This window comes from Rutidosis leptorrhynchoides, chromosome 4 (genome assembly GCF_046630445.1).
Source record: "Rutidosis leptorrhynchoides isolate AG116_Rl617_1_P2 chromosome 4, CSIRO_AGI_Rlap_v1, whole genome shotgun sequence".
Classification (NCBI taxonomy): Eukaryota; Viridiplantae; Streptophyta; class Magnoliopsida; order Asterales; family Asteraceae; genus Rutidosis; species Rutidosis leptorrhynchoides.
The window spans coordinates 527,191,036-527,214,166 of NC_092336.1; the positions used below are offsets into that span (position 1 = coordinate 527,191,036).

The 23,131-nt window shown below is 34.6% G+C and overlaps 1 protein-coding gene across 1 annotated transcript; it reads right to left on the reverse strand.

The window, feature by feature from the left end:
* Positions 1 to 870: 870 nt before the first annotated feature.
* On the reverse strand, positions 871 to 11,096 carry LOC139844958 (L-Ala-D/L-amino acid epimerase-like). Its single transcript, XM_071835177.1, has 7 exons — positions 10,410 to 11,096; positions 10,101 to 10,211; positions 9,446 to 9,662; positions 3,202 to 3,535; positions 2,743 to 2,804; positions 2,244 to 2,316; positions 871 to 1,054 (listed from the first exon to the last, which is right to left on the reverse strand). Coding segments are annotated over exons 1-7 (1,257 nt in total). The 5' UTR covers positions 10,869 to 11,096; the 3' UTR covers positions 871 to 1,053.
* Positions 11,097 to 23,131: the final 12,035 nt, after the last annotated feature.

Below are 23,131 nucleotides of genomic sequence, written 5' to 3' on the forward strand. Positions count from 1 at the left end.
TAAGTTTCATTTGTACTTAAAACTTTGTATCGTAACTTGTGGTGGAACTATTCTTGTAAACTTGAACAACCTTTACATTTGAAATGAATGCGACATATCTTTTGATCAAACGTTGTTTTAAAGACTTATGACCACGTAACGGGACCTAAGTAGACGGCGCCGTCAATGACGATTTGGTCGGGTCGCTACAGTAGTAAACGTTGAACGAAGCAATCATGGGAGGAGTAGTCAACATTTTTTTTTGTTTGAGTTGTTTGAATTTGAGTTTGATAAAAAAGAAGATGAAGAATGGTGTATTTAAGGAGTTGTGAATGGTTGTTTATATAGAGAGTGTGGAAAACTAGCCGTTTAAAAAAAAAAAAAGGTCATTTTATAGCCGTGTGAGTTTGAATTTTTTTTATTTTAAAATATAAATAATAATAATAATAATAATAATAATAATAATAAAATAATAATTAATATTGAATGTGGGGTCAATGTGGTGGGTGTGATGGATGTTAGTGAATGTGATTGGAAATGTGGTTGAAAGAAACTGCTGAGGTGACGCTGATGTGACATCAATGTGGTTCTATGATGGGTGTCATAGATAAGAGTGGTCTAAGCATGTCTTCTAGTGATTATTTGTATTTTCATGTTTTTCTAATAACTAATATACCAAATTAATCTATTGTATGGTAGAATATACGTATACGTTGCTTTTGATTTTTTAAGTATAGTAGTATAATATTATAATTTAAAACGTATGTATTGATGAATTATTTCGATACCGGTAAGTCAAAGACTCTTTATTGATTCTCTACGGGTTATGTGAATGTTTTAATTTTAACTGAACAATAGCGATAAGAAAAACATCAACCATTCGATTGTTAATTTGTAGAACAACCGATCAATTTCCGCATATATATTAAAATATGCTACAGAAGTCAAGTTGATAAACACTAAAAATAAGATGGTTACAAGTACAAAGTACTGCCCAGTTAATTGGCGGCAGCAGCAGCAAGTAGAGATTCTCCTTCCTTAGTTACCCAGTAATCCATATTGCGACTCCACATATCTGCCTCCACAAAATATATATATATATATATATATATATATATATATATATATATATATATATATATATATATATATATCTAAAAAGGTTAACCTCGATTGCTAGATGAAATTGAACAGATACTATAAACAAGAATAACCTCAATTGTAATCGAAAAAAAGCATATAGATGCCTAAGTGCAGATCATTAAAATTGTGAAAAGCCACATTGGCAATGATTAGGTCAAACGCTAAGAGTACATGGGCTTGCCCATGTAAAAGCCCAAAGATATACGCCTAACATCTACTTAAAAAGGAAACACTCCTTTTTTTTGGGAATTTTCTGGGAACGTTGAAGAAGTTACATTGCTAAAATCATTCAAGAGAATTGGTTAAATCCCAACAAACTTGAAGCATTTTATGCCATTGCCTTTCATTAATTAGCTTCTTAACTGCTTTCAAATGCTTCAACACAGCATGATATAACTAACTATGATACAATCTATTTTTATCTGATGTTTTTAGTTAAATGGGCAAAACTATAAATAGCAACTTTTACTCATTTAGTCATGGAAAAGGTCAATTTGTTATATAAATGGGGGTTGGGTTTTCCAGAATCTTAACAACCGGATTAATCCTTGAATCGTGAAGCACTTTTCGAATCAAGTATTTCGACCCAAGGTTTCCAGAATCAAGTATTGCTATCGTAATCTATTTCACTTTTTACAAACGTTCACTCCGCACTTCACCGAATCCGTTTTAGAGTATCAATAGATTACTCCTTTCTCTACTTAGTAAATCCAATTACACCAAAATCCTTTAATAGATAATAAAATCACCAACACAATTAGGGATATGTTTCTCTAATGAGATGAATGGGTTAGACAAGTTGAAAGATTCTTAAAACTAGCAATAGATGTATAGAACCTACTAAATCGCTTAGAAGTCATATTTCATTAGTATTGGTAATGGTCACGTTTTTTCATAATCACATTTAACACTCAAATTACTTACAAAAGAATAAATAACATCCGACAAAAAGTGTTTCAAATTGACCTGACCCAACATGTAAACAAAGTTGCCCATTTTGACCCCTCACCACCCAGGCCGATTTGCCACCTCTAGGTAAAAGAAAAAAAAAACATTACATACATCCAATGCATCAAGTATATAGACGGTTTACAAGCAAAAAAGTAGAAGATAGAACTAACCAAGCGATATTGTCCGAGTGAAGAAAACCACCGTGGCCTCTAGCATTTGTGAAATTGTAAATTGGACCAGAAACTAAAAAACCAACAAAAAGTTAGTTCATTTATCCAAGTCTTTTGTTTGTTTACAATTGTTCAATGTTGTTTGTTTAGATCGTAGGATCTATTCAACAGTGGCGGATCTAGGAATTGTAGCCACTGGTGTCACTAGTTAAAAGTTAAAAAAAAATTACACTATTATCCAATGGTGTCACACAAAAAAAATTACATTATTCAGTGGTGTCACTAGTTAAAAGTCCAAAAAAATTCCCACTACATCGCGAATTTCAGTGGTAGCCCGTGCTACCACTGGGTATTAAGTAAATCCGCCCATGCTGTTCAATCGACTAGTTAGATTCAACATTCGATTGTAACTCTTACGATCTTCCGATCGTTTTAATTTCAATTTATGTTTTTTAGCCCAAAAAAAAAAAAAAAAAAAGCTTCATAAGGCTGACAGTACCTTCATAACCCTCAAAAACAGGATCTTCCGCAAGCAGAAGGGGTGTATCTAAGTCTATGAATCTGTTAACAGTTTAAAACATTCATTCAGCAATTTAAATCAGACTGAATAACAGAGATAATGATGGCAAAACGGGTGGGTCGACCAGTTGTGTAACATGGTAAAAAAAATCACGGCCAGTTCAGTTTACCCGAAACACCGTGTCCAAAAATTTTAGATTTCAAAAAATAAGTCTAAAGTAACGAGAAAGATCATATTATATTATCAATAACTATCTAACTTTTAAAAAATATGAACTACAATTTCAGTGACTTCTGTCTCATTTGACCCATTTCCTTTAAAGCAACTTTTTTTTAAACCCATTTGAGATGTAACTAGGCCCAATCAACTCATTCATATGTAAATGGGTCGAAATTGCCACCTCAAAAACAAGGTTATATCAAACATAGTTTCGCTTACTTAAAGCCCCCGAGACCTGCAGCAAGATGGCCCGCAAAGCCCATTGCAAGTCTAGTTTCAACCATCCCACCAATCATCAAATCTAGTCCTGCAATTTTTGCAAAATCAATTATTTCAAGAGCACCTAACACACCAACTTTGGCGAGTTTAACATTAATAACATCTGCAAGTTGTCGTTTTGCTATTTCTTTAACATCTTCTATACTTCTACAACTTTCGTCGGCGGCAACCGATACACCGTATTTAGTTTTCGCAACTCGAGTGACGTGACCTAAACCTTCCCAATCGTCTCTGTGAACCGGCTGCTCAAAAAGAATAGGGGTCACCTCCATTTCTGTGATCATATTAACAAGAAAATATATAATACATTTCAATTCGCATCTTTTAAATGCTTATGTAGGTTGGGATATAGTTGTGTAAAAAGGGTCAAACAAGCGGGTTACAAATACGGGTTAAGTTGACCCTTTTTACAAATTTGTTCATATTTCGTGATCGCAGATAGTACATTGTATTACCATAATAATCTAATTAATTGAGACAAGTCAACTAACCTAATATTTTTCAATTTGACCAATTCGGCCCATTAGGGGAAAAACTAGTGTTGCAGAACTCAGAATTACTCGGAGAGTACTCGGTCAAACTTGGTCAATCTCGTCCAAAACTCAGGATTACTCGGTAAATGGGCCAAAACTCGGAAAATCAGTCAAAATTGGTCAAAAATCAAACTTAGTCAACAGTTGAGTACCCGAGTTCCTGAGTACTCCCTAAAAAGTGTTAGAAGAGAGGATCGCCAGGACGTTGGGAGATATAAATTTGAGAGAAAATAACTCTATTACTTACAAGAATAGATTTACAGAGTATTACAAAACTCTTACCAAAAAAAACTCTCAAACTCACACACACTCTCTAGGTTGTGATTACACTTCTCTGAGTGATTTTGGGATTATTTACAACTGAGGTTTGCACCTCTATTTATACTAAAACTTTGGTGGCGGTGGAATGGTGTGAACGAGGAAGGTGTCGTGTGAACGGAGATGGTGGGCGGCCGTCATCGTGTTCATCTTTGCATCTTCTACATGGTGTTCAAAGAAGGCTACTTTGAACATCTAGAAGGTGAGCTTCTAGATTGTAGGCTGGAAACTTTCAATTCTCCCCCTCCAGCCGAATCCACGAACATTCCAGTTATGTCTCTGCATAACTCCAACTTCTCTCGAGTCACCACCTTTGTTAACATATCCGCAGGATTCTCCTTTGTATGGATCTTCACTAGTCTCAACAGTTGTCGATCAATTACCTCGTGTATCCAATGATAGCGAATATCAATATGTTTTGTACGAGAATGGTACATGGAGTTCTTGCTCAAATCTATAGCACTTTGACTGTCACAATATACCTTGTACACCTTTTGCTTGATTCCAAATTCTTGAAGATAACGCTTTAACCACAACATTTCTTTTCCAGCTTCTGCGGCAGCAATATACTCTGCTTCAGTTGTGGATAATGCAACACACCTCTGTAGTCTTGACTGCCATGAAACAGCTCCCCCTGCAAAAGTGTAAATGAATCCTGAAGTAGATTTCCTACTATCAGGATCTCCGGCCATATCCGCATATGTATAGCCTTCCAAGATTGGATCAGCTCCCCCGTAACAAAGACATAGATTCGTTGTACCTTTAAGATATCTGAGAATCCATTTTACCGCCTCCCAATGCTCTTTTCCGAGGTTCGAGAGAAAACGACTCACCGTTCCCACTGCATGAGCAATATCGGGCCTTGTACACACCATTGCATACATCAAACTTCCAACTGCTGAAGAATATGGTACTGAAGACATCTCCCCAATCTCTTCCTTGGATGAGGGACAAGAACTCTTGCTTAACTTGAAATGGTTGGCTAATGGAATGCTAACAGGTTTGGCATTGTTCATATTGAAACGTGAAAGCACTCGTTCAATATACTTCTCCTGAGATAGCCATAACTTTTTATTCTTCCTGTCTCGAGTTATCTGCATTCCCAAAATCTGTTGAGCCTGTCCTAAGTCTTTCATGTCAAAAGACTTAGAGAGTTCCTTCTTCAGCTGGTTGATCTTCGTTGCATCTTTCCCTACGATCAAAATATCGTCTACATATAGTAGAAGAGCAACGAAATTTCCTTCAGAAAACTTCTGAATGTAGACACACTCATCTGCTGCAGTTTTCTTGTACCCTTGACTCACCATGCACGAGTCAAACTTCTTGTACCACTGCCTAGGTGCCTGCTTCAAACCGTACAAACTTTTCTTCAACTTGCATACGAGGTTATCTCCTGAAACCTCAAAACCTTCCGGCTGCTCCATGTAAATTTCTTCATGTAAATCTCCATGAAGAAAAGCTGTCTTTACATCCATCTGTTCAAGCTCCAAGTTCATACTTGCTACCAATCCAAGTATGACTCTAATTGAAGTCATCTTGACTACTGGTGAAAATATCTCGTCAAAATCAATCCCTTTCTTTTGTTGGAATCCTTTGACTACAAGCCGTGCTTTGTATTTCACCACTTTTCCACTACCATCCTTTTTCAGCTTGAACACCCATTTATTTTTCAGTGCCTTCTTCCCGCGTGGAAGTTCTACAATCTCATAAGTTTGATTTTTATGCAGAGAATCCATCTCATCCTGCATTGCGAGCAACCATTTTTCTTTATCCTTATGAGTTACTGCTTCATGAAAACTCTCTAGTTCTCCATCTTCAGTAAGTAGAAGGTACTCGGATTCCGGATATCTACTCGATGGAATCCGACCTCGTTCAGATCTACGAACTTCTGGAATATACTGAGGAGATCCACCATCATCTTCGCCTTGTGATGGTTCTGGAATGTCTGGCAGATAGGGTTGTGGCTCCCCCTGCTCAGCACCGTCATTTTCCTCATTATCTTCTACTTCCGGTATTTCATCTTGCACTGAAAGTTCATTTCTCATGAATGATTCCGTTGTTGCCTCTGGCACCTGAGCAACAACATTTGACTTCTGAGATATTGTGGGCTTTTCAATATCTTCTATTGTCTGGCTTTCATGGAACACTACGTCCCTACTTCTGATCACCTTTTTCTCCTTTGGATCCCATAATCTGTATCCAAATTCTTCATCTCCATAGCCTATGAATATGCATGGAGTGGTCCTTGCATCCAGCTTCTGCCTGAGCTCCTTGGATACATGTGCGTACGCCAAACATCCAAATACTCTTAAGTGAGAGTATGATGGATCCCAGACCAAAGTTTCTCCGGAACTTCAAAATTCAGTGGTACTGATGGAGATCGGTTGATCAAATAACAAGCAGCTCTGACTGCTTCTCCCCAGAATGGCTTTGGCAGCTTAGCCATACTGAGCATGCTCCGAACACGTTCCATGATTGTTCGGTTCATTCATTCTGCTATACCATTGTGTTGAGGGGTACGTGGAACTGTCTTCTCATGTCGAATGCCATATGATCTGCAATAGGCATCGAACTGCCTGGAAGAGTATTCACCGCCGTTGTCGGATCGAAGACACTTTAACTTCTTTCCTGTCTCACGTTCTACCATGACATGGAACTGTTTGAAGTAATCGAACACCTGGTCCTTCGTCCGCAAGAAATATACCCACACCTTTCGAGAAGCATCATCGATAAACGTCAGAAAGTATCGATTGTCGCCAATTGATTCAACCTCTAAGGGACCGCAAACATCAGAGTGTACCAGACTGAGTAACTCTGATTTTCTCGTTGAAGAGGAATTAAACGAGACTCTATGCTGCTTACCAAACAGACAATGATTGCAAGGATCTAGTGCAGCGTCCTTGTCTACATTGATAAGCTCCTTCTTTATTAGGGTAGACAACCCTTTCTCACTCATGTGACCGAGTCTCTGGTGCCATAAATTTTGTGAAGCCTCCTTTTCTGCAACATTAATACTGTCTGTGCAGATCTTCACATGAGTTTTGTATAGTGTGCCACAAATGTGTCCTCGAGCGACTATCATAGCGCCTCTTGACAATTTCCATGTGCCTCTACTGAAATGACTATCATATCCCTGTTTGTCGAGAGCTACTCCGGAAAGTAAATTCAGTCGAAGATCTGGCACATGGCGGACATCCTTCAAAGTGATTGTGCTCCCGGAACTTGTCTTTATCTTGACATCACCAATTCCGACAATCTCAGCGGAACTGGAATTTCCCATCTTCACAGCTCCAAAGTCACCAGCTTTGTATGTTGTGAAGTATTCCTTATATGGAGTCACGTGGTAGGAAGCTGCAGTATCTACCACCCATTCTGTTTCTTCTCGTGAGACGTGAAGACATGTCTCATCATGGGTTGAACAATAAGCGACATCACCAGAGATAGTCACTAATGTTTCTCCACCCTTATTCTTCGACTGTGAACTGCTTTGACCTTGTTCCTCTTTCAATCTATAGCAGTTCTTCTTCATATGTCCCTCTAATCCACAATGATGGCATTTATATGTTGGTTTTCTGCCATCATCTGACCTGCCCTGCTCTTGCTTCTGCCTCTCCATTTATTTTTGCTACTCATTCGCTGTCTCCCCCGATTCTCTGTGACAAAGGCATGGGTCTGATCTGTGCCCATGTCTTTTCTCCTTGCCTCTTCACTGAATAGGGCATCCTTGACCATTGACATGGTAAGTTTGCCATTCGGGGCTGAGTTGCTGAGTGTTACTACCAGCGTTTCCCAACTATCGGGAAGGGAACTAAGTAGCAGTAGCGCCTGAACTTCATCGCCAAGCGGCATCTCTACAGACGATAACTGGTTGACCAAGCTCTGGAACTCACTGGTATGCTCGGCAACTGAAGTTCCACTTTTGAGCTTCATGTTGACTAAACGCCTCATCAGCAGGGCTTTATTCCGAGCAGTCTTGGCCTGGTACATGTCCTTCAACTTTTTCCAGAGGACATATGCGTCTGTCTCTTGTGCAACATGGTGGAAGACACTATGATCAATCCATTGACGGATCTGACCAATAGTTTTTCGGTTTGATTTCTTCCACTCTTTCTCTTTGGCAGAATCAAGGTTTATACCCTTCAATTCAATGGGATTAAACAAATCCTTACAGCTGAGGAGATCTTCCATCCGAGGTTTCCACAGCGTGTAGTTTGTGGCTGTGAGCATAATCATATCTCCGGAAGATGATGTTGACTCTTCTGTGGACATTATCACCTTACAAATAATTTTTTTAACACAAACGAGGTTGAATTGTAGAAAACAGAGATCACCGTTACGTCCGGAACGGTTGAAAATGGTGGAATAGACACTTCGCGGCTTAAATTCCACTTACGGGGCAAAATTATAATTTTTATAAACTTCAGGGACCAAGAATGAATTTCTGAAAATTTCAGGGACCAAATTGTAAAATTTCAGAATTGCTACAGTACAGCTACAGTAGTGCTACAGGAACTTGCTACAGTACTGCTACAGGAACTTTGCGTTGGACTCGGTTCGACGAGATGAATCCAATGGTACACTCAAAATTGAATTTTGAGAAAACTTCAGAAGACCCAAAAACTCAACCAACGTCTCTAACCAAGCTCTGATACCACTTGTTAGGAAGAGAGGATCGCCTGGACGTTGGGAGATACAAATTTGAGAGAAAATAACTCTATTACTTACAAGAATAGATTTACAGAGTATTACAAAACTCTTACAAAAAAAAAAAAACTCTCAAACTCACACACACTCTCTAGGTTGTGATTACACTTCTCTGAGTGATTTTGGGATTATTTACAACTGAGGTTTGCACCTCTATTTATACTAAAACTTTGGTGGCGGTGGAATGGTGTGAACGAGGAAGGTGTCGTGTGAACGGAGATGGTGGGCGGCCGTCATCGTGTTCATCTTTGCATCTTCTACATGGTGTTCAAAGAAGGCTACTTTGAACATCTAGAAGGTGAGCTTCTAGATTGTAGGCTGGAAACTTTCAAAAAGTTCCGACCGAGTACTCCCCGAGTAGCGATTTTTGCAACCTTGGAAAAAAACCATAACCTTAGTTGACCCATACATAAAATGAGTCGAACTTTATCAATTTACTACTTCTATAGCACACTATATTGGAAAATAACGTATCCCTTCAATTGACCTACAATGTAGCAACTGATTTATCTATTTTGTCCGTATGCATATGATCATTGTTAGCATTGGTACCCAAACACCCACTAAAAGGGTTGTCACAAAATGCATTATGATAGCTTGATTTAAAAAAAATTTAAACACGACTTTACCATGTAACTTTTCAAGAACTTGAATAGCTTCCGAGGAGGTGTAGCCTTCATTAGCATCTAATATAAATAGACAATGCGGATGGGCCGAGCGTATAGCTCGAAGCACTTCAATATCTGCATTCAAATCCTTTCCAACCTTAAGCTTCAAAGTCTTAAACCCTTGTTTATAATACTTTGAAGCCAATTTACCAGCTTCGACTGGTGAAACAATAGGTATCTACATCAGCACAAAAGCTAGATTAATGTTATTTTCAAGATATTTGTTTGGCAATTTCAAATCCTTACAGATAAATTGGGTCATGTTAATCTGATAATCTCTAACGCATGAAACAGGTCAATATAGTAAAAAAGGTACAAAAAGTTCAGTCAAATGGGTCAAAGGTCGCCCAAAGTGGATTATTAACACTTAAATTTCCTAAATTGTTTATGATGTTTGTCACTTTACTTGTCAAACTAATTATTTACAAGAATCCTAAAGTGATTTAGACGAAACTGTGTAGGGTCAACCCGGCCATCGTTTCAACCCATACCAAAACAAATGTTTTATAACGCTTACCAACCAGTCTACCCATTTTACCACCATATATACATAACTAAAAAAGATTACAAGTAACAATGAAGTGAACAAAATTTAAATTCTTGGATAGAAACTGACTGTAATATCTGTGGTGATCGTATTCGAAACTCCACCAAAGAATCTCCATAACGGCGTGCCAATACTTGTTGCAACTGCATCAATCACAGCCATCTCAACCCCTGCTCTAACCTTTTATGTTTTTAAACATCAATTAATTAATATCAGAATTAAATGAAAAACAAGATAAAAGTTGATAGAAAATTATAAACTAACAAAAATAAGAGTCTAGTTTATCAAAAAAAAGTCAACATAATCAGATTCTTGAAGAATCATAATGAAACAATCACATAACTAATTCCTTAATGCTATAAAAATTAGGAAACTTACAGAAGCAAACTGATGACCAGGAAGGAGTTGACCAATATCAGTTAACAGGTGACCTAAACTCATAGCTTGACTTTTAATCAAAAATTCACAAGCTTCATTTGCTTTAGTCAACGCCGTGTTCTGATCTTCCGCCGTCACAAACGGTAGCACCGGCGATTCACCCCACCCACAACAACCATTACTCAACTCTACACGAATCGCTACATTTTCAACTCCTTCGAGTCTGGAGGTGGCAATTGTAAAAGGTGCAATTAATGGTACGTTTAATTGCCTACCTTCTGCTCGATGAATATCCACATTGAAACTTTCCATTAATTTCTTAAAACCTAAATTACTATCTTTAATTCCAGCAGCTGCTGATGTCGTTGTAGTAGTAGTGAGGTTAGCCATCATTGCACCTTTTGATTGAATTTGGTGAACATTATTTTGGGAAAAGAGTGGTAATCTAACTGAACCCATTCTTGTTTGATGATAAAAGAGTGAGTGGGTGTTTAAATTGTGATTTGGGGAAAGTTTATTAACGTGATTATTGGGGTTTTGAGAATTATTATTATTATATTTTGATTATTATTAATTATAATAATCATCATAATCATAAACAACATAAACATACAAAATAGGATATGCGATTGGAGAGGAAGGTGGTGCTTTCCCCGCCATTGTTTATTCTGTAAAACAAACTTACTATAAGGAACTGCCGGCACAGACAAAACCGCCAGCATGGATTATTATTATTATATTAATATTAACTAGATTTTAAGAGGCCGTGCGTTCCACGGCAGCTCTAAAAATAGTTTTCGTAATCGTTAATATTTATACAGTATTGTCTGTTATTGATACCAGTTTAATGACGAAACACGTTAGTAGTATATGTATTAAAACTAAAGAAATGGTAAAAATGAGTTTCACAAACGCTATAAATCAATAGCCTTAGTTAATAACAATGAGTTATTGATAGTACTTCAAAACTAAAATAGTCAAAAATAGAGTGATACAATTTCGTGTCAAGATCTTCAGCAAGTCGAAGTTCCAAGTCTAATTATATTTGTTGTACAATGTATGGTAACAAATGATGAGTTATGATCTTGTATTTAAAAGTGAGTAATAGTCATTCAATTCAATATTCACTATTGTGAGGCTTTTGAAAAGATTAGAAGAGTCAAAAAATAATTAAGTCATTACCCGTCGATTTGCGTTTAACTATCCATTGGTATATCAATATTAAGGTTCGAATTTTGAATAGCTAAGAACTTACCAAAAAAAAAAAAAAAAAAAAATCAACTTTAATATAACTTTTCAATTTTTCATGATCGCCATACTTTGTAATTCATGAGACAACATATAATACTCGCCCTATTAGGATTACATGTTAATAAAAAGCAAAAGTTACTCGATCTACTTTCTATAGTTTTATATATATAAGTAACAAACAATCTAAAAAGGAGCTTATGCTTGTGCACTTAGAAGAACATCAAAGGTAAAACAGAACCTATAAATGAGTAAAAACTATTCAAGCATAAATATACACAAATTTACATATTAAAAGCTATTCAAGCATAAATATACACAAATGTCCAACTTCCCATATCTAAAGCTTTTGCCATTTCTAACCGCCAGAAACCCGTAGATCCAGCAACAATCTGTAAAGCTTTTGCCATTTCTACCGGCCACAACATTACTCAATAATATCGTTTAGGAAGTTTAAAAAATCAGAATAGCACCTGATCAAATGGGTGAGAAGAATTGAGTCTTCCACCTGATCAAATGGATAATAAGGTTACAATCAGAATAGCACTTGAAAAGCTTAACATGAGATGTAAAAGTAAAAAACGAAAGATTATTCATTTCATTTAGTACCATACTTCTGGGAATAATATAGTATTGTTATCAATTAAAAAACTATGTTCGATTTGAGAATTACCTAACATGCGGTTGTTTGTGGATTCAACCAAGGTAAATATAAATATCAGCTCCCAAAACGTCACCATCATCCGCACAAGGATCAAGCATAACATAATTTCAATTCAAGGCTTACATCAAGAATAAACACCCATAGCTTCTCTACCCTGACCAGGTAGAGAAGGCACACATTCATAAACATCGAGTTTAATGTATTTATTATGATTAGATTACATATAAATAAAAAAACCCATCAACATTTATGAGCCCGTCTATTAGGTGGCAGTTGAAAAACCCGTTAAATATTAGATGAGTGCTTATCTAATTGGTTGAATGATGGACATTTTATTAACTGTTAGAAAATATGGCATTATACATGATACAATAATAAACTCAAAAGTGGTGAATTACAAATAAATCTGCAATATGAAATTTGTGTTCCAGGAAAACGCACTCATTGTCAGTGTCGATGAGAATAAAGTGATTAAGCAAAGAAGTCATGGACAACAATGAAAACTACCAAATGGAAAATAAAAAAATGACAATTCAATGAACTAATATGTAAATACCGACAAACGGGTCGGAAAGTTTTGCTATCATCTCTGAAATAATAACTTATCTAGTTATATTTAACACGCTTATTGTTAATACCAAGATAGAAAGAAATTTAGACAAAAGTAGTCTACTCCAACTCAACCCAGTCTCTTGGTTCGTGCCCGATAGTAAATATTTTGACATGTTAAAATTGAAATTGAGTAAAAGAAATCATCTGGTATGTCTGAAATGGGTTTAAAAAAATTGGCAATGACACCACAATCAAAAGCAAACTTATATATTTCTACTACCCAAATTACTATTTCCAAAATTGCAAACTTTCTTATGAATCCCATGTAGAAATTAAAAAAAAAAAAAAAAAAAAAAAAAACTTAAACTTTTTATAAATTGAAAGAAAAAGATACAATTGAAATCTCTTGAAGTTTACACACTAATTAATACAAAAGTAAGCCATAAAAAAAGAAAAGAAGTGAACATTGTGACCATAAATATGTTGTACCTTCAATGTTTAATTTGTAGCCACACCTCTAACACGATGTGCAAATGCAGAACTGTAATAGCAGTCGAATGTAAATGAACAGCAGATTAACTTGTTGTTACTGCCACATGAAAGAACATTTAACAAACAAAAAGAGACAACACAGTTGATCCATGATAAATGACGAAAACATTATATGACATTCATAAAACAACAACATGAATTACAAATGATAATATAAGTAAATAGAGAATTACCATTTTGAACAGGTGGGGTAGTTGTAATATTTTAAGCAGCTCCAGAAGTGACAACATTCTAAAAAAGGGTCAATCAAAGGACTCAAACGACTGAAACCCCATACGGGAAACCCTGAATTTGAGCCTCATCTATCAATAAAAGAAATTCATAATCTCAATCAACACATGGACATTTAGTTACATTTCAAATAAGAACCGAATCGTAAAAAAAAATAAGACATAGAACTTCAAAAAACGTCAAGCTAATCATGCTTTGAGTACCTATAAACAGCCCGGTATAAGTGTATTCAAATGGAAAAAGTGTTATGAATCAATCATCAAATGTAAAATATAAATCATGTAATTAGCCACTTTATAATTGTAACTTATCATTATGCATTCGGATTGAAACCTGATACTATATTACTTCAAACATACTTGTTGTCATGGTATATATCGTAAACAACTTAATAGTTAACAAAAAAATATAGATTACTTTATTACTTGCAAAAAATCCATTGACCAGCTTAAAGAAAAATAAAACCCAAGTCAAGCCACTAAGAAGTAAATGGGTAAAGATTACCACAACACAACAATCATGTAATAACCAAGCTCAAAATCTTATTGTAGAGAAACAACAATAATAGAAGACATGGACCTTTTTTACTAACCATCTAAACGTGCAATTTTTTTGTATCAGGTCTAAAAATCATCCAAAAATCGTATACGTGTATTTTCTAGTATATACAAAAAAATAAAAATAAACAAAACCAAGTCATCTCTCTAAAACTACTTCAACTTTCAACTATTTAATTTTGGCTAATGGCATATTAAACAGCAAAGATACATGATCACCTATACTAAAACCATTTTGTAATGAAATAAAATATGAAAAGCAGAAATACTTACTGGATAACAACGTCAAATTAAGGACCGATAGCATTACACATGTTCAATTTTCCATTCAAGTACACCACAATCTTAGAGGATCTAACCTTGACATCCATTGGTTCTTAAGGCTAAAATAGCCTATTATTTTCATAAGTGCAATCAAGTTAAGATGTAAACATAAGTAATCAATAAAATAAAATATATTAGTGAGACATTAACACAAACACTTGGTGTGCAAATTTTTTTTTTTAAACTTTGTAAACATATTTAAGTAATATGCAATTACAATGTAAAACCAAATCAAACTCCAAGTGTAACACAATGTCAATACAAACAATATAATGAAGCGTATATATAACTTGTATATACCTACAAACTGAAGTGCTAAATCATACACAATCAACAAAATAACACTTTGAGGATAACCCGGCTTACTAACCAAAACTACATTACATTAAGAATAAGTAACAAATTCAATGATAACAACGTCAGTACATAACTACAACATACGCTTTTAGGGAGATGATTACTGAACATATTCTTTTCAAAATTAGTTAATTAGTAAGTAATAAAAAAATAAAAATTTTAAGTACGATGAACTTAATTTTTATTGTCTTAAAATATTTTATAGCAAGTAACATTAAAACATTATAATAATAACTCGTGCAAATGTATTTGAAAAGTTGAAATTGAAAACCCAATCTGCAAACCCAAATACAAATTAATATACAAATACAAATTAATATCATATCCAAAATCGTAATTGAAGACCCAATTTGAAAAGTTGTTCAACCGATCTGAAATCAAAATCAAAACTGGAATATCAAACCTGCGATTGTGTTTTGTATATGATCGAGATCCACTTTCACACTGTTCACAATTTGGTCAAGCTTGACCACCGGCGAACTGCTGTAGAAACCGTAGTTGTTACAACGACTTTCCAATCGAATAAAGACGGAATGTCGGTCGCCACCACCGCACTGGTTAAACCACCACAGAATCAATCGATTTTTTATGCCATCTCCACTATTAATTACTTCTCTGAGAATCGCGAAGAAGGTAAATGATGATGTTAATATATAAAATTTGTACCGTTAGGTCGATAAAAGGCAACGAATTCAGTGGTGGTTATGGCGATTTAAAATACAGCGGCAGGCCATGATCGTCGGTGTAATCGTTGATGGGGTTTTTTGTGGTTAAGGAGAGAGAAAGGGGGAAGTTGCAGACTTTGAAGAGTGTTTAATATCAGGAGATGTTTCATTGGTCTAGGTGTAATTTTGTTAGAATTAAAAGAAATAAGAGTTGTAAATTAAAAAAATCCACTTGGCATAATCAATCTGAATGAAATGACTGTCTGACAACTCAGAAATAACTTTCACGCTTTGTAAAAGGTAGAGATATTAATATTAAATTAATAATTCTCGTAATTAAAAAAAAAAAAAGAAAAGAAAAAATAAACACTACTAGACTACTAGTTGCATATCAATTTATTTTCCGAAAATAATAAACGATGTGTTATATTTAATCATAATCATTACTCCGTATCATATCATATACTAGTATAACTTAATTACTTGTTTATAATTCATAAGCTAAAGTTACTATAAACAAATAATGATATATCTAGAAAATTTAGTACTAAAAATGAATATTTACACATTGTAATTAATTTAACTGAATTTATAAAATTAGAGATATATTTAAATTTAAACGTTACTCTAAACCTGCATATAGCATTCTCCTTTATTTTAATAATAAGTGATTGGTTAGTCATCAAATACTTATTAGACCACTCTTATTCATGATACCTGTCATGGAATCACATTAATGTCACATCAGCGTCACATCAGCAGTTTCTTCCTTTCACTTTACCAATCACATTCACTAACATCCATCACACCCATCACATTGACCCGACATCCAATATTTTATAATTATTATGATTATTATTATTTTTATTATGATTATTATTAATATTATTATAATTTTTTTCTATAAATCGTATTTATATTAAAGTATAAATAAAACTAATATTAAAAAAATTGTAAATAACTATAATAATTAAAATCAATTATTATTATTATTATTATTATTATTATTATTATTATTATTATTAATTAAAAAATGTAAATAAAAATTTTTGTGGTCGGTGTCCAAACACATCACATATACAGCATACCTCTTTCTCTTATCATCATCATCTCCACCATTCCATATACATACATATATATAGATAATTCACCATTTAAAAGTTTAAAAATTAAAAATAAATAAGGTTACCAGAATCCTACAGATTTTCGTTGCCAGATTTTCGTTGTCAAGCATTTTACAAGACCGTGGATCAACGACGCCCCCAAGGATGTTAGTTAGCATCGGCGTTAAACCAACGGCGTCAGCAACGGCGCCTTAACCGCGTACCGCTGTGAATGGTCTTAGAGATTTTTTCATCTCAAACACAAAATATCATCATGAATATATTAAAAATGACGTTTTTATATCAGAAAACGACTTTTACTCGTAAAGGTTAAGGATCATATAAGTCAGAGTATCTTAATAATTATAGTTAGACAATTTTAAGAAAGTTACTAATATTTTAAATTATTAAAACAACTTATATCTTATTTTTTATTTTAATACCCATATTTGATTCATTTAATTATATCAAACTAAATTTTATTTAAATAATACTGTAATATTCTTAAATACTAAATTACTATACTATCTAAAAGACAAAACCCTGTAGCATTATTCATCAATAGTAACCAGGGGTATTTTCGTCATTTCACCTTCTTTTTTTTTGTCTCCAACGATAAAAGAATCAACTTTCGTAAAAGAACCAACCCTTCAATATTACCAAAATATGTCGAAAAAAATTCTTTTTTATAAAAAAATCAACTACCTTTTTTATTTATCAATGATAAAAGATGCAACTTTCATAAAAGGAACAACCCTTCAATGCTACCAAAAGATGTCGAAAAACATTCTTTTTTACAAAATAGATCAACTAACTTTAAAAAAAAAAAAAACGCTAAAAGAAGCAACTTTCACAAAAGGAACAACCCTTCAATGTTAGATGCCGAAAAAAATTCTTTTTTACAAAATAGATCAAGACTTTTTTTAACTCGCATTCAAAACGGAGCCCCGGCGCGAAGCGAGGGCTCCACAACTAGTTAAACTTTAATTTGAACACTGAATCACAAGTCTAGGTTTTCTCCTTCAAAATTTAGGTAGAGCTTTAACCTGAACATTGACGTGTCACCAGTTTTCATTATGCTTATCATGATTCATGAACCTATACATTTACTAGTTATATATTATATAATAATTAGTAATAGTTGTGTGCAATCAAATTATCTTAAGTTAAACTAGAAAAAATTCGACCGCGCGTTGGTGCGGTTGTGTTCAACGCGCGGTCATATTTGTATATACGTTTTTTGGTACCTAATATATCTAGTAGGTTGGGTTGTTTGTTGGACGTGTACGTATATGTATGAAATATAGCTCGAAATATTTAGTGTTTTTTTGACGATGTCCGTTTCGCGTATAGTTAGTCGCGTTGTGTTCGTAAAATAATATCGAGTTGAACGGTGGTCTCGGAAAAATTTAGCTCGCACCGAGCGAGAATATAGGGCCCGTTATTTAGTATTTTTTAACGATGTCCGTTTCGCGCATAGTTAGTCCCGTTGTGTCCGTCTGATTTTTTCGAGTTGAACTGTGGTCTCGGAAAAATTTAACTCGGACCGAGCGAGAAGATAGGGCCCGTTAAAAATACGGGTGGAATCATTTTCTTTTGTTTTTTTTAAAATTATATATTTACGCTTTTTACCCCTAAAAAATTAGAAAGTTGGGGGGTCGTTTTGTATATGAAGCCGAATTTGAGGGGCCGGGTGTAGTGTGAACGCAAACTCAAAACAATATTCGGATAAAACTGAAACTACGATTTTGCCCATGCATATTAATATATAGGGGTAATATTTCATTTGATAAATGCAAAAAATTTGATATTGTACAATCACTATATTATCATCTACGGAGTATTAAAATTTCATTTTTCACTAATATACATTTATCTCACTTTGATTATAAATAAAGGGACTTTCATTATCAATACCAACAAAACCATACATCAAAGTTTCAATAAAAACTAATTAGATGCAAGCTACAAAACGTAACTATGGACAACCAAAGAGTCATTTGTCTGTCAATATCGTAGTAGCCCTTTCAACTAAGAAGTTGGGATTCAAGCTCTGCCATAAACATATTTTATAGATTATTATAAATATTTGTGTAATAGATATGTAAATTTACCTTTCAAAAAATAAACGTAACTATGAACAATAAAAAGTTAGTAATATTATTTCATTACAACTTTGACCAACATGCAACATCAAGCAAAAATAATAACAAGCAATCAAAATACGCAATAAATCATTCCCAACGCTTAAATTTAAATATCGGCACAAAATAGAGATGACAAAAGTAAGGGTGTGTTTGTTAAAACTAAATGATTTAGCGCTGAATGGTTCAGGATCTGAATGGTTCAGAGTCTCTTAATAAAGTTTGTTATTATTGCAAATAAGTTGTTGATAATTATTTTAAATGAACAATATGACTTGAGTAAAATTAGCTTATTAACGTGCTACCTGAATAAAAAATACAATATATTACCACTGAAGCTTGGGATCCAACTTGGGGTACTACTAACTCAGGTTCGATTTTCACTCCAAGCAAGAAGTTTCCAATCTTTAATGGTATTGCCAACATCAATGCAATTTTGAAAGGTCTTTTTTTTTTTTTTTTTTTTTTTTTTTTTTTTTTTTTTTTTTTTTTTTTTGACAATTGCACAAAATTGTTGAAATAGATATGTTAGAATTGACAAGTCAATAATATTGCTTAATAATCGAAGATCTACTTAAATTATTAACCAATGAGAACTATCGCAGATTGACTAAATAATCAATAAATAAACCTCAACGTTTAAAAGAAGGATTTTGCTAATAGAGGACTAATTATATATTGTAACTTGTGCGGTTATTTGTTACGATCCACATTAGTTAAGGTTTGGGATCCCACATCGGTGGGTGAACAAACTTAATTAGTGATTATAAACTTGGGTGTTCCCTCCTCCTTCAAGCTAGCTTTTGGGAGTGAGTTCTACACTTGAGTTTATAACTTGGTCGGCTCTCCTCCGGATTCCTTTCTTCCCTTCTTATTTAGGAGACCGGGTTGGCTTTGGATCTTATCCGGTTCATCCCAGTAAGATCATATCAATTGGTATAAGAGATAGCCTCATCTTTCGAGGTGTCCAACGAGGACGTTGGCCCTTTAAGGGTGGGGTATTATTACGATCCACATTAGTTAAGGTTTGGGATCCCACACTTGTAATTTATAACTTGGTTTCCTTTCTTCCCTTCTTACTTAGGAGACCTAGGGTTGGCTTTGGATCTTATCCGGTTCGTCCCAGTAAGATCATATCATTATTATTTATTTATTAAATTAAATTAGAGATATGAGCTTAAAGCCATGAATGACTGAGAAGAGGCATCTCATTCATACGAGCATGCCTTCTTGCGTCCCCAACAGACCAGCCATATTACTATTGTTGTCTTATTAGTGTATTAGGTATAGGTATGTTTAAGGTGTGTTTATATATTTTGTATTTTATAACTTATATATACTCATCAATCTAATAGAGTAATAGGTATATAAGGTTTCAAAATTCACATGGTGAAATGCCGTGTATCTAGACAGTCGTTAGGAACCTATTTGTAACGACCCAATCCGTTATCCAACCGAGATACGCGTAATTAATTTTTTTTTTTTTATTTCAGTGTAGTGCGCGGCGCGCAGCCCCTTGTGTGCGCGGCGCGCACAAGGGCTGGCAGCCCGCTGTTCAAAACGTCCAATTTCCCGTTAAAGATCTCACACTTCCCGACACTTTTAGGCTAAACGCTTTTCACAACACTTTATAATATGTAAAACTAACACGTTTCAATAATAAAACAAGTTTTACGAAATCGGGCCCACATCGGCCGTTTTACGACTTTCGTACAAAATACAAGTTTTCGACTACATGAGTTTAAGTTCCAAACACAACTACGAGCATGATGTTTGGGGATAAACTACCCAATCCTAAGTCAAAACCAAAGGTAATCCATGCAAGCATCAAAGGGGGAAATCATCTAAATCCCGAGCATACCCTTGCCAAATCTGCTCTCGTACCTAAAAATGTAAACAACGAGAGGGTAAGCTAATGCTTAGTGAATGCAATACTTATACATATACATATGTAATTTACCTACACGCATCCACTTACAAATACCATGCAAACAAACGTATAAACGAGCTAGCATCACCAAACGTACAACTAGCAACAACATTAGTATTAAACCGCCACAATAATATACTAAATCATAACAATGCATAAACATAACAAACCGTTTCCCGCTATGGCACTACCGACTTGTAGACGACCAATAACGTCGAGTCTCACTCGTATGATGTCACCGACTCGTGACTCATCATAAGGTGTCACCGACTTGTGAATCACCAAAGGGTGTCACCGACTTGCGAACCACCCACTAATACGTATGGGTCACCGACTTGTGAACGCCATGTGGCATCATCGACTCGTGAAGCACCACCTAGTGTCACCGACTTGTGAGCACTAAGAAGTGTCACCGACTTGTGAATCACTTCTCCGACTATGGTATCACCGACTTGTGATTCACCATCTAGTGTCACCGACTCGTGAACACTACGAAGTGTCACCAACTTGTTAATCACTTCCCCGACTTATGGTATCACCGACTTGTGATTCACCAACCAACTACAAAGGGGTCACCGCCTCGTGAACCACCATGAGGTGTCACCGACATGTGAGGCACCTAACGAGACACTACCGGCCCGTAGTTCTCTTCACCCATAACCTCAATAAGTCACCATCTTGTGACATAACGCCCAACACTCACGATGTGGCACCTAAGGCCCACATCGCGTACGAGTAAATAAACTACATACATACATGTATAAATATTCCACTCACCTCGATTGCAAGAAAGGAAACTCCCGCTTGAGCTCCTAACCGTCCAAATTTGAATCACCAATACTACCACAACGTAGCCGTGAACGAGATGAACAACTTTAACACTTGCAACTTCGATTTATTCAAGCTTCTTCTTCTCCAAATGAAGTTTTCTCTCTCTAAACTCTATTTCTCACTCTAGGGTTTGAAGGTGTGTGGAAGAGATAAAGAATGAGATCCAAATGAGATTGGATCAGGTTTTGTGGCCTCAAACCATCCAACAAGTGAAAAGACCAAACTACCCTTCATTTAACTCAAATAGAAAAAAGCAGAATTCTGAGAGTGCGCGGAGCGCACCCCTGAATGTGACGACCCGGGAATTTCCGACAAATTTAAACTTAATCTTTATATGATTTCGATACGATAAGCAAAGTATGTAATGTAGAGTCTAGAAAATTTTGAAACGATGTTCATATATTCAATTGACCTTCGACTGCTCCCGATGATTCACGAACCATTGCTTGTAAATATGTGAATATATATAAATATGTGTATATATAAATATATGTATAATATATATAATAACATGAACATTAATAAACTATTATATATATTTATTGTTATAAATAAATATGTACAATAAAATACATTGTAATAAAAACTATTATTTTATATGTATATTTCTTGTATATATATATATATATATATATATATATATTGTAATATTTAATTTAATTATTTAATATATATTTATGTGCGTAGTAAATTTTGTTATTTAAAACTGTTTATATATATATACATAGTGTATATTAAATATAATTAATTTTGAGCTTAAATGGTAAATGTCTGTAACTTTCGGTTGGCGTTTAATTATTTTTAAAATAGGTCTAATATATATATATATATATATATATATATATATATATATATATATATATATATATATATATATGAAGTTTTAAAATAAAAGTTGCTCCAAAATTTGATTAAAAAGATAGTAGTTTTGATAAATATTTTTTTTACCTTTTCAGTCTAAGTTTTTGTACTCCGTACATATAAATTGGAACAGAAAAGAAATAATTATCGAATCTTTTTGATCAGGTTTCAAACAGGTAATGACTGAACTAAATAAATGGACTTAATTTTAAAATATGTGATTTTTTTGAATTAAATTATCCGTAACTGTTTAGCAATGGACACACCCCGTGAAAACTGTCGGTAACATCAGGACAATTAAAATTCACTAATTCAATTACTATGCATGATGATTCATTCCTCACTACCTCATTATTATTAATTATTAATTACTATTAATATTATATCTATTCTATATATGTATTATTATATATATGTATGCTGTAAGAAATATGGAGATGGAGAAAAACTTAAACAAAACAACTTCCTTCTTCATCTCCATATGAACCCGACACCGTTCATCACCCTTTCCATCGTCAACCTTCCATTGCCAGTTGAAACCATGAATACCATCTCAGATTCGTAACTCACCACTTTTGGGTGTTCATTAAGATCATCTTCTTCACTCAACCACCATCGGATACCACTCCACCATTTTAAAACCGTAGCACCATGTACACCACTACCATCACAACCTCACCATAATCACAACCACCACAGTCCA